The sequence below is a fragment of the Pongo pygmaeus genome, chromosome 17 (assembly GCF_028885625.2).
Source record: "Pongo pygmaeus isolate AG05252 chromosome 17, NHGRI_mPonPyg2-v2.0_pri, whole genome shotgun sequence".
NCBI classification, from domain to species: domain Eukaryota; kingdom Metazoa; phylum Chordata; class Mammalia; order Primates; family Hominidae; genus Pongo; species Pongo pygmaeus.
Genome location: NC_072390.2, coordinates 64315439 through 64328375, shown reverse-complemented (window position 1 = coordinate 64328375; position 12937 = coordinate 64315439). Strand labels below are relative to the sequence as shown.

At 44.2% G+C, this 12937-nt stretch overlaps 1 protein-coding gene across 2 annotated transcripts; it reads left to right on the top strand.

Annotated features, from left to right (window-relative positions):
- Positions 1–787: 787 nt before the first annotated feature.
- Positions 788–6375, top strand: C17H18orf32 (chromosome 17 C18orf32 homolog). Of its 2 annotated transcripts, none has more exons than XM_054460686.2 (3): positions 788–894; positions 4265–4452; positions 5623–6375. In XM_054460686.2, the coding sequence occupies exons 2-3, from the start codon at positions 4288–4290 to the stop codon at positions 5686–5688; spliced, it is 231 nt and encodes a 76-aa protein (XP_054316661.1). In that variant the 5' UTR covers positions 788–894; positions 4265–4287; the 3' UTR covers positions 5689–6375. The 2 variants fall into 2 exon arrangements, with proteins under 2 accessions (XP_054316661.1, XP_054316660.1); XM_054460685.1 differs by lacking the exon at positions 788–894 and adding an exon at positions 901–1035.
- Positions 6376–12937: the final 6562 nt, after the last annotated feature.

Sequence of the window (12937 nt, the reverse complement as noted above, 5' to 3'; positions counted from 1 at the left end):
CTCAAAAAAGTTTCATTATCCCAAAAGGAATTTGCAGCGGTTTTCTTTGCAGAATAATCCAGTATGTGAATATACGAGTTGATCATCCCCAGTTGGAAATGGCTCCATTGAGCATTGTCTTTGAGTATGATAACAGCACTGAGGCTCAGGTTTTGAAGCTTTTTTAGGTTGATGTTCAACCTGTATTTCGTCAGTTGATAAACGGGTTTTGTTTTTGCTGTTAGAAACGATGCTACTGTGAACGTTTGTGTGCAGATTTTTGTGTTTTCATTTCTCGAGTATATACTAGAGTAGGATTGCAAAAAGGCTGCACGTTACATTACCACGAGCGGTTTATGAGGGTCCCAGTTCCCACGCATCCTCGCCAACATGTACTGACATCCTAGCGAGTGTCAGTACTTTTCGTTTATAAAAGTGATGTAACTGCTGCTTTTAAGCAACTGACGTTTGTAAAGTTGGCCTTAATGTTAGTTTGTTCTGCCCTTGAATTTAAGAAACCAGCAAAACTAATAGCTTATCCACAGTTGCCTCAACGGCCTAGCTGCCACCTTCCCTGTGGGTGCCGCGCCGTTTGCACGGGCGTCATCCTTTACCGAGACTGTTCTGAATTTTAATCCTGCGTTCTGGGTCTGGGAGTAGTCAGGTCAGGCTTTCTTCCCGCAGCGGAGCTTTGAGTTGAACACCTGGGACGCGCAGGACTTGCGCGCTACCTGCAGGCCGCAGAGCCGGAAGCCTCGCCACATCCCCGTGGGCAACACTGCTGCGTGCTGTGCGTCCCCGGGCTGACGCAGGCGCGCCTTTGTCGTCTCCGTTGAAGGCGCCCATTGGCTCGGCTGCGGATCGTCCCTCCCTCCGGAAGTGCGGACATTGTCAGCTGCGTTTCCGCGGTCGCGGGTGAGTGTGTCCGGGCTAGCGGCCTGGGTTGGGCTTTGTAGCTGCTCTGCAGGCCCAGCCCGGGCCGCGCTCGCAGAGTCCTAGCCGGTGCGCGGCCTCCTGCCTCCTCCCTCCTCCGCGGTGCCCGCCTTCGCTCTCAGGGTACCTTCCTTCCGCAAGCGCGCTCCTCCGCCCTCCCCTCCCCTCTGTCTGTATTCTTTGTCCATCACCGGCGCCCTCGGTGCTTGCATTTGCCTCTCCGATACTTTATATTGATTTTGTTCTTTTCCGTGGCCAAGTATCGGTTTCACATCCCTTCTATGACCTTCACCGTTAGGCCTCTGTTCTAGTCTCTTTTCAATCATTGTCATTGATTCAACCTGTCCCCGCTCCCTCTGTCTCCACTAAGATGGCATGCTTAACTGGATGACTTGGAGGAAGGTGGCTTTCCCTATTATGCCTTCCCTATTCCGGATGGAGCCTCAGACTTTAACTGTCTACTCTATTGTCTGGACTTAAGTCGAGTGAAAGAAGATTCCTCTGCAACAGCTTTAATCCGTTTTGCTCGCTTTGTTGGCTTGGAGCAAATAATTAAAATAATAATATCTCGTAGCCACCTTCTAGACTTTTCTGACCCAGTTTCCACATGTGTGAAGTAAAATATCTTACCGAAGAATTATTATGAAGATTAAAATATAAGATAACAAATAGGCTTCATTCTGAAGAGAGCTAAAAAGTCTCTTAAAAGCCATAATTGTGGCATAAGTGATTAGTAGTATTTGTTCTTGAGAGTTTATGTACACTGTAATGTGTGCGAACTTACTTAAAACACAACTGCAGAAGTAAAAATGAATCTTTGTGTTGGAGGGCCTGTTAGTCACTAAACTAGTACTGGTAGCATTGCCAGTTATTTTGAAGGGATTTAGTTGGTTTGAAAAGTTTGGAAAAAACATGACCATTGTGTTTTTGGAAGAAGAAAAGGCAAGAGCGTTGAGGAAAACCAGAACTGGAAATAATGGTCTTAGGAGCTCTAGTTACCAGTTACCTCTGTGAGAACTTTGGACAGGTTACAAACTTTTGGATTTTTTTCTTTTTTTTTTTTTTTTTTTTTAAATCTTGAGACAGGGTCTGCCTCTGTGGCCCAGGCTGGAGTCCAGTGGGCCATCATAGCTCACGGCAGCTTCGGCTTTCCTGGGTGCAAGCGGTTCTCTCCTTCCTCAGCTCCCCAAGTAGCTGGGACTACAGGCACGTGCCACCACACCTGGCTAATTATTAAAAAAAAAAAAAAAAAAATTAGGCCAGGTTCCGGTAATCCCAGCACTTTGGGAGGCCTAGGCGGGAGGATCACTTGAGCTCAGGACTTCAAGATCAGCATGGGCAACACAGTGAGACCTCATCTCTACTAAAAATTAAAAAATTAGTCGGGCATCGTGGCGCAGGCCTGTGGTCCTACCTACTCAGGAGGCTGAGGAAGGGGGATAGCTTGTGTCGGGGAAGTCAAGGCTGCAATGAACTATGAACACAAGTGGTGTGTTTGAGCCACTGCACTTTAGCCTGAGCAACAGAGCAAGACCCCGTCTCAAAAAAATAAATAAATAAAATCACTATTGCCCAGGCAATTGATTTTTTTTTTTTTTCTGAGACGGAGTTTTGCTCTTGTCACGCAGGCTGGAGTGCAATGGCACGATTGCTCACTGCAACCTCCGCCTCCCAGGTTCAAGCAATTCTTCTGCCTCAGCCTCCCCAGTAGCTGGGACTGCAGGTGCCCACCACCACGCCCGGCTAATTTTTGTGTTTTTAGTAGAGACAGGGTTTTGCCATGTTGGCCAGGCTGGTTTGGAACTCCTGACCTCAGATGATCTGCCCCCTCGGCCTCCCAAGGTGCTGGGATTACAGGCGTGAGCCACCTCGCCCAGCCTCAATTTACATTTTTGTTTATAGCTCTTGCTTGTAATTCATTTCAAAGACACATTCAGATTGGATTATCTATACCACTGTTTACCTGTATTGTGAATAATTTTAAAATGCCTAAGCATAGATGGTGCTGACTCATTTGCCCCCAGATGCTACTTAATTTGCAATATTTTGAAAATAAGAAATCTTTTTTTTTTGAGACGGAGTTTTGCTCTGTCACCCAGGCTGGAGTGCAGTGGCACGATCTTGGCTCACCGCAACCTCTGCTTCCCGGCTTCAAGCAATTCTCCTGCCTCAGCCTCCCAAGTAGCTGGGATTACAGGCGTGCACCACCATGCCTGGCTAATTTTGTATTTTTAGTAGAGACAGGGTTTCACCATGTTGTTTAGGCTGGTCTTGAACACCTGACCTCAGGTGATCTGCCTGCCTCAGCCTCCCAAAGAGCTGGGATTACAGGCATGAGCCACCACGCCCGGCCCATTTTTTAAACTCTAAATAGAGATAGTAGCAAAGGTACCCAACCTCACTGATTGTTTGAGGATTAAATGAGTTAATATATGTAAACTGTCTAGCACCTACCAAATGTTGTTTTTCCTTTATTATCAAATTCATGATTAGGGAGCAGTGATTGGAAGTTTGGAAGCAGGCACCTCATTATTATTCATGCCTACCACCTATTATTTCTTTATTTTGAAATGGAGTCTTGCTCTGTCACCCAGGCTGGAATGCAGTGGTGGGATCTCCTCTCACTGCAGCCTCTGCCTCCTGGGTTCAAGCAGTTCTCCTGCCTCAGCCTCCTGGGTAGCTGGGATTACAGGTGCACGCCACTACGTCTGGCTGATTTTTGTATTTTTAATAGAGACAGGGTTTCACCATGTTTGCCAGGTTGGTCTCGAACTCTGACCTCATGATCCGTCCACCTCGGCCTCCCAAAGTGCTGGGACTACAGGCATGAGCCACTGCACGTGGCCTATTTCTTTACATTGTAGATAGCAGCTTTTTATTTAATAAAGTCTTTTTTTTTTTTTTTTTAGCAAATATAATAGTATGTTTAAGTTTTTCCTACACTGTAGAAAGTCCTTTCAAATATATATATATAATTATTATTTTTTTTTTCTTTCAGACAAAGTCTCTCTGTGTCATCCAGGCTGGAGAGCAGTGGCGTGAACACGGCTCACTGCAGCCTCAACCTCCTGGGCTCTAGTGATCCTCCTGTCCCAGCCACTTATGTAGCTGGGACCACAGGAGTACATCACCATGCCCAGCTGATTTTTTGATCTTGTAGAGACAAGGTCTCACTTTGTTGTGCAAGCTGGTTTCAAACTCCTGGGCTCAAGCTATCCTCTTGCCTCCCAAAGTGCTAGGATTACAGGCGTGAGCCACCACATCTATCCCCTTTCAGATATCTTAATCTTGGTAAATTCTTTCAGTTACTAATCTGTGATGAACTAATTTTTTTCTTCATATATATCAACAGTTGAGGAGCTCAAGCTCGGGAAAATGGTGTGCATTCCTTGTATCGTCATTCCAGTTCTGCTCTGGATCTACAAAAAATTCCTGGAGCCATACATATACCCTCTGGTTTCCCCCTTCGTTAGTCGTATATGGCCTAAGAAAGCAATACAAGAATCCAATGATACAAACAAAGGCAAAGTGGACTGTAAGGTAAGAAAATTCACATGCCTTGAATAAGAGCAGTGAAAGGGGGTGGTACTTGGGTGAAACACTTAGATTTTGGAAAGACAAGTTTTAGAACCAGAAGCTTCAATAGTTTGTCTAACATTTGGCTTAAATTAAAGTTTTAAAGTAGGCCTCTGACTAATGCATTTGCCCTTTGGCCAAAATGATAACCAGTATTTTCCGACTGATAAGTGTAATGGTAAATAGCTAATGGATGAGGAGAGATTATACTAATACAAACCAGTTTCACTGATTGATAACTTTGGTAAGAGATTTAATTAGAAGGATCATAGAGATTTAAAAAAAAAAACAATTTTTAAAAAAATGAGTGGACAACTCTGTTGTCTTTAGAATTGGTGCTTTTTTAGATTCAACTTTGTACTCAGCTGCACTAATTTAGCCATCCTGCCCATTTCTGGAAGCAGAATGTTTTCACTCTGAAGCTTGTTGTCTGTTTTTAAAGAGAATGTTTCTTGAGCCGGGTGTGGTAGCTCACACCCCAGCACTTTGGGAGGTCAAGATGGGTTGATCACCTGAGGTCAGGAGTTTGAGACCAGCCTGACCAACATGGTGAAATCCTGTTTCTACTAAAAATACCAAACTTAGTGAGGCACAGTGGTGGGCGCCTGTAATCTCAGCTACTCAGGAGGCTGAGGCGGGAGAATCGCTTGAACCTGGGTGGCGGAGGTTTCAGTGAGCCGAGATCACATCATTGCACTCTAGCCTGGGCAACAAGAACGAAACTCCATCTCAAAAAAAAAAAAAAGAAGAGAATGTTTCTTAATATCTTTTTGTTGTAATAATTTCTTTCTTTCTTTTTTTTTCTTTTCTTTTCTTTTTGAGATGAAGTCTCCCTCTGTCACCAGGCTAGAGTGCAGTGGCACAATCTCGGCTCACCACAAATTCCGCCTCCCAGGTTCAAACGATTCTCCTGCCTCAGCCTCCTGAGTAGCTGGGATTACAGGCACATGCCACCACACCCAGCTAATTTTTGTATTTTTAGTAGAGACGGGGTTTCACCATGTTAGCCAGGATAGTCTCGATGTCCTGACCTCGTGATCTGCCTGCCTCAGCCTCCCAAAGTGCTGGGATTACAGGCGTAAGCCACCGCACCCGGCTTGTTATAATAATTTCTAAAATGTTTTTTCATTTTAGGGTGCAGACATGAATGGATTACCAACAAAAGGACCAACAGAAATCTCTGATAAGAAGAAAGACTAAAGCAATTTTCCTAAAGGACCTCATCATTTAAAAAATGGACCTGATAATTTGAAGCATCTTCCTTGTGATTGTCTCTGACCTTTTTATCTGAGACCAGAATTCAGGATAGGAGTCTAGATATTTACCTGATACTAATCAGGAAATACATGATATTTGTATTTAAAATGTAGTTAGTTATATTTAATGACCTCATTCCTAAGTTCCTTTTTCGTTAATGTAGCTTTCATTTCTGTTATTGCTGTTTGAATAATATGGTTAAATAGAAGGTTTGTGCCAGTAGACATTATGTTACTAAATCAGCACTTTGAAATCTTTGGTTCTCTAATTCATATGAATTTGCCGTTTGCTGTAATTTCTTTGGGCTCTTCTAATTTGAGTGGAGTACGATTTTATTGTGAAACAGTCCAGTGAAACTGTGCAGGGAAATGAAGGTAGAATTTTGGGAGGTAATAATGATGTGAAACATAAAGATTTAATAATTACTGTCCAACACAGTAGAGCAGCTTGTCCACAAATACAGTAATTACTATTTATTGCTCTAAGGAAGATAAAAAAAAGATAGGGAAAAGGGGGAAACTTCTTTGAAAAACGAAACATCTTTTATATAAATGTCTAATTATAAAATTTTAATCCTTACTGCATTTCTTCGGTTCCTACAAATGTATTAAACATTCAGTTTAACTGGTAGTTCATTTTCTTTTAAAGTCTATTGAAATATTCAAAAGGGAAATTTTTCACCACATCAGAAGGCAGAATTTGGATGTTGTGATGGCATCTGTATAGTGATGGGACAACAGTTACCATTGTTGCATAACAAGACACTCCAAAATTTAGTGGTTTTCAGCAGCAGTGACTCGACTGGGCAGTTCTTTGCTGTTCTGGGCTCACTCATGGCTGGCTGGGCCTGGGCTGCTATATGATTTTTATCTTGGGCTTTGAAAATTCAGTGTAGGGACCTATAAATATTCAAAGATGATGAGATACATCCTTATATATTTTTTGTATTCCCTCTGAAGCTGGGAAAGATTAAAAGGAACTCTTGCCCTTGGGTTGCTAATGAAGTCTGGGTCCTAACTCAGGCTCTATTAAGTTCTGTGGCTGGTCAAGTCATTGATTTACCTTGGACTTTATTTGATATAAATCATATAAATCAGCAGGTCTCAGCTTTTCTGTCCAAAGCCACCTGAGGGATGAGATAAATTCTCATTAGCAAATAAACTTTTTTAAGGTATAAATACTATTATAAAAACATATTTATAGTAAAACAATGCAAGAGCATCCTAAATGAAAAGCAAATGTTTTTTCTCAACTCTCATTCCCTTATTCCAGTTCCACAGAGGTAACCAATTGGATTTTTCTGTTGTTGTATGGTTTGTTTTTGTTAGACAGCAGTCTTTTCCTGAACAGTGCTGCTCCTTGTGGAGCAAGGCTAACTCATAGGCAGTGCGTCCAGAGTCCGCCCCAGTTGATTTTGTCTGTAACCTTCTAGCAACTTTTTGAAAATTAATTTGTTCTTAAATATGCACATCATTTTTATTTATTTATGTTTTTGAGACAGGGTCTCACTCTGTCATTCAAGCTGGAGTACAGCAGCATGATCACGGCTCTCTACAGCCTCGAACTCCAGTCCTGAAGTGATCCTCTCATCTTAACCTCTCAAGTAGCTGGGACTACAGGTGCACACCACCATGCCCAGCTAATGTTTTTTGTATTTTTTTTTTATAGAGACAGGGTTTCATCATGTTGCCTGGGCTGATCTCGATCTCCTGGGCTCAAGCGATCCTCCACTTTGGCCTCCCAAAGTGCTGGGATTACAGGCATGAGCACTGCACCTGGCCCACACATCATCTTTTAAAAATTAAGTAATATTGTAACATTTCTAATTGTCCCTACTTCTTTGCTCCTCAAAGGTTTTACCTATTGAGCTGTGGGCTTTTTAAATTTGTCTCCATATTTATAAGTAATACATATAACCATTTTATTTTTTGAGATAAGGTCTCACTGTCACCCAGGTGCTGGAGTGCAGCAGCATGATCATAGCTCACTACAGCCTCCAACTCCTGGGCTCAAGTGATCCTCCCACCTCAGCCTCCTTAATTGCTAGGACTACAGGTGTGTGCCACTATGCCTGGCTAATTTTTTGTAGAGATGGGGTCTTGCTCTGTTGCCCAAGCTAGTCTCAAACTCCTGGCCTCAAAGTGATCCTCTTGCCTCAGCCTCCCAAAGTGCTGGGATTACAGGCATGAGCCACTGCCTGGCTATACTGTTATATTTTGAGCCATCAACTTCAAACATTGTTTCCCATAATGGTTGAGATGCAGCTATCTTACACTGCCTCTGCTCCTCCCACACATCCTCCCTATGTGCTTTTGTAAATTTTGCTTAAGTCATCAGTGTTCATAGCATGAGTGTGTCAGGTGTCTTTCATTTGCCCCCACAAGTCTCTGCTCCCCTCATCCTGCTTTTCAGCCCAAGGAAGCTGTATAGACATCAACAGGCTTCCCATGCCTCTGAGTTCTGCTGGGCTTGGCCAATAGCGATCGACAGCAGGAGATGGCGGGAGGGAAGAGAATGAAGGCAGAGTGTTTATTCCCTTGGCGCTCTCTCTGCAAGGTCACTTCAGGCCAACTGTTCCTCAGCCAGAAGTCACTGTGCCTCAAGGAACACTCCAGGCAGCCACCTCCACCTGACTCCTTTCATTTTTCCTAACCTGTCCTTCACCCTGCCCTCTTGGGCCCAGGGGTGGTGGTATTTTTGTTACTGGCTCTGGGCTACTGCTTCCTCTCAAGAGTGCCATCTGGCTTGCTGGGACACTGCCTGGGAGAATGAGCATGTACTATTGCTCACTGCACAGGTTAATGCACTGTGATTGCGTCCCTTTTAATATACAGGTGGTTCTTCCTGGAGTGACCAGTTTACCTTCTCCCCATACACCTCTCCTGCCTAGTTGTTGTCTAGACCTGGTGCACACTGCAGTCCTCGGGACTTTCTGTTGCCACCCTCCTGTGTTGGATGTCTTGTTTCTGGATTTCCTATCCTCTTGCTTCTTGGTTTATCCCTCATTTTTTCTGTGGCCCAGCAGTTTTTTAATTCAATACTTTTAGGAGGTTGAGTATGGATAATTTTGGAAAGTGTCCCCAGGATGATTCCAATTTATTTAAGCCCGTTTTCCCGAGAGCTACGGGTCTCCTAAGGCCTTTCTCATTTCTAACGAGTCTCGCTCTCTAGAACGCTGGTTCCCAGTCGTCGTTTTCATACTAGCAACATTTTAAAAGCAGGATTGGGGTAGCTAGTATGCAATTGCCAATTTTTGATTTTTCCAAGCAGCAGTGTATCAAAAAGTTATAATTTATTACCAGTATTTCGTAAAAGAAAAGACAGTTTGACACCAGAAGAGTGAAAAAGAACACGGGAATAGTGGATAAAAATAGCCATTAGTTTGATTAAGCATACGAAAAGTGTTAATTTTATGAAAAATTCACTATTTTTCTTATTTTGAAGGCTGACTGTTAAAAGCTTTTATCAGTTATCCATGGGCTGGAGTTGGTAACCACTGTTTGATACCACACAAATGTTTCTTTGCCCTAAAATATCAACATCTGTCAGTGTAAAGGTCAGGGCTGCCTTTTTAGTAAGAGCTACCACTTGTTAGACACACTGTGCCTGCACTGTTTAGGGGTGTTTCACACACACGAACCTACCTGGTCTGCATAAACCTGAAATACAGTCAAGAAAACAGGATCCGCCAGATGCGGTGACTCAAGCCTGTAATCCCAGCACTTTGGGAGGCTGAGGTGGGTGGATCACTTGAGGCCAGGAGTTCAAGACCAGCCTGGCCAACATGGTGAAACCCTGTCTCTATTAAAAATACAAAAATTAGTCGGGCATAGTGGTGCACACCTGTAATCCCAGCTATTCCAGAGTCTGAGGCATGAGAATCATTTGAAACCAGGAGGCAGAGGTTGCAGTGAGCTGAGATCACACCACTGCACTCCATTCTAAGCGACAAAGAAAGACTGTCTAAAAAAAAAGAACAGGATCCCAGCCTGGGCAACATAGGGAGACCTTGCCTCCACAAAAAATAAAAAAATTTAGGCATGGTGGTGTGCACCTGTGATCCCAGCTACTCTGGAGGCTGAGGTGGGAGGATTGCTTGAACCCAGGAGGTCAAAGGCTATAGTGAGCTGTGGTCAAGCCACTGCACTCTAGCTCGGACAACAGAGCAAGACCCTGTCTTAAGAAAAAAAGAATAATGGAGTTTAAATATGTAAATGACAAGTCTAAGATTTCAAGGTCATACTTTGACGCTGTCTAAGGAGCCATCACAGCTACTAATATATATGTATATATTTATTATTTTTTTTTTTAAATGGAGTTTCGCTCTTGTTGCCCAGGCTGGAGTGCAATGGTGCAATCTCGGCTTACCGCAACCTCCTCCTCCCAGGTTCAAGTGATTCTCCTGCCTCAGCCTCCCAAGTAGCAGGGATTACAGGTGCGCGCTACCACACCCAGCTAATTTTGTACTTTTAGTAGAGACGGGGTTTCACCGTGTTGGTCAGGCTGGTTTTGAACTCCCAACCTCCAGTGATCTGCCCACCTTGGCCTCCCAAAGTGCTGGGATCACAGGCGTAAGCCACTGGGCCCAGCTGCCACAGCTACTAATATCTTAATTGTTAGTAATACCTTATTGGGAATAATTAGGCAGAAATGGAGAGGGTGAGTTTAGATTAATCAGTATTTGTGAACTTGTTTTAAGTTTCTGGAGGCTGAGGTGAGAGGATCACTTAAGCTCAGGAGGCGGAAGTTGCAGTGAGCCAAGATCACACCACTGTACTCCAGCCAGGGCAACAGAGCAAGACCCTGTCTCAAAAAAATAATAATAAAGTTAATTTTGCTAACCTTATATCATGACTTTTTAATTTACCTACTTTTCAACAACTTATTTTTGCTTTATGAATTTTAACTGCATTTCCTGCCTCATTTTATGAGTTAGACTCATTTTCTCAGGTAATTACTTAAGGCTAAAACTTGGGTTTCATCACTTTTTTTTTTTTCCATTACTAGGCTGCCTTCTTAGGAAACATAGGTGACTCAGCACTTCCTTAAAGTGACCATTCAGAACTGGCATGTTGACAGAATGGCTGGATTAAAAAGAAACTCCAACTGCTGATCTTTTCATTTGTTATTATTTTTTAGAGACAGAGTCTCACTCTGTTTCCCAGGCTGGAGTGCAGTGGCGCACGCGATCATAGCTCACTGCAGGCTCAAACTCCTGGGCTGAAGTGATCCTCTTGTCTCAGCCTCCCGAGTAGCTGGGACTACAGGCATGAACCACTGCGCCCGGCCCAGGGACTGATCTTAAGCCTAGTTCAGTCGTAATCAAAGAGGAAATGGAGGGAAGTTTTCTTATGGTTTCCTCCACAGGGAGCTACTTGCTTGTTCTAACCTCAAAGCTAAGTTTATTGACATGGCGACAGCTCCTTAATAAAGAAGCAAAGACTATGGGTTCTTTGGTTTGAATGTCCGCTCCAAAACTCATGTTGAAATTTAATCCCCAATGTGGCAGTAGTGAGAGGTAGGGCCTTTAAGAGGTAATTGGGTCATGAGGACCCTGCCCTCATGAATAGATTAATTCACTCATGGATTAAAGGATTAGTGGGTTAATAGATTTAACAGGTTATCATAGGAGTGGAACTGGAAGCTTTTATAAGAAGAGGAAAAGGCGCCAGGCACAGTGGCTCACGCCTGTAATCTCAGCACTTTGGGAGGCCGAGGCGGGTGGATTGCCTGAGCTCAGGAGTTCAAGACCAGCCTGGGCAACATGGTGAAACCCCGTCTCTACTAAAATACAAAAAAAAAAAAATTAGCCAGGTGTGGTGGCATGCACTTGTAGTCCCAGCTACTTGGGAGGCTGAGGCAGGCGAATTGCTTGAACCCGGGAGGCAGAGGTTGCAGTGAACCCAGATCGCACCACTGCACTCCAGCCTAGGTGACAGAGTGAGACACCGTCTCAAAAAAAAAAAAAAAAAAGAGGAAAAGGCTGGGCACCGTGGTTCACTCCTGTAATTAAAGCCCTTTGGGAGGCCAAGGAAGGAGGATTGCTTGAGGCCAGGAGTTTGAAACCAGCCAGGGCAACATAGTGAGACCCTCATCTCTACAAAACATAAAAATGAAACAATTAGCCTGGCATAATGGTGCATGCCTGTGGTCCCAGCTACTTGGAAGTCTGAGGCAAGGGGGTCACTGGAACCTGGGAATTTGAGGCTACAGTGAGCTATGATTACGCCACTGCACTTCAGCCTGGGCAATAGAAGGAAACCCTGTCTCAGAATAATAATGATAAAATAAATAAAAATTAAAAGACCCTGTCTCAGCAGGGCATAGTGGCTCACGCCTGTAATCCTAGCACTTTGGGAGGCTGAGGTGGACGGATCACGAGGTCAGGAGATCGAGACCATCCTGGCCAACACAGTGAAAACCCATCTCTACTAAAAATACAAAAAAATTAGCTGGGTGTGGTGGCATGTGCCTATAGTCCCCGCTACTCAGGAGGCTGAGGCAAGAGAATTGCTTGAACCCGGGAGGTGGAGGTTGCAGTGAGCCGAGATCACGCGACTGCATTCCAGCCTGGCAACAGAGTAAGGCTCCTTCTCAAAAAAAAAAAAAGTATCCCTACAAAAAATTAAGAATAAATTATCGCCAGGCACAGTGTCTCACACCTGTAATCCCAGCACTTTGGGAGGCCAAGGCAGGCAGATCACCTGAGGCCGGGAGTTCAAGACCAGCCTGACCAACATGGAAAAATCTATCTCTGCTAAAAACACAAAACTAGCCGGGCGTGGTGACACATGCCTATAATCCCACCTACTAGAGAGGCTGAGGCAGGAGAATTGCTTGAACCAGGGAGGCAGAGGTTGTGTGAGCCGAGATCATGCCATTGCACTCCAGTCTGGGCAACAAGAGCGAAACTCTGTCTCAAAAAATAAATAAATAATCTGGGTGTAGTGGGACCCACCTGTAAACCCAGCTACTCAAGAGACTGAAGTGGGAGGATCGCTTGAGCTTAGAAGTTTGAGGCTACAGTGACCTGTGATCGTGGCACTCTAGTCCAGCCTGGGTGACAAAATAGGAAAAAATTCGAGCTAGCACACTTGGCCGTGTGATGTCCTGCACTGCCTTGGGACTCTGCAGAGTCCTTACCAGCAAGAGGGCTCTCACCACATGCAGCCCCTCGACCTGGGACTTCTTA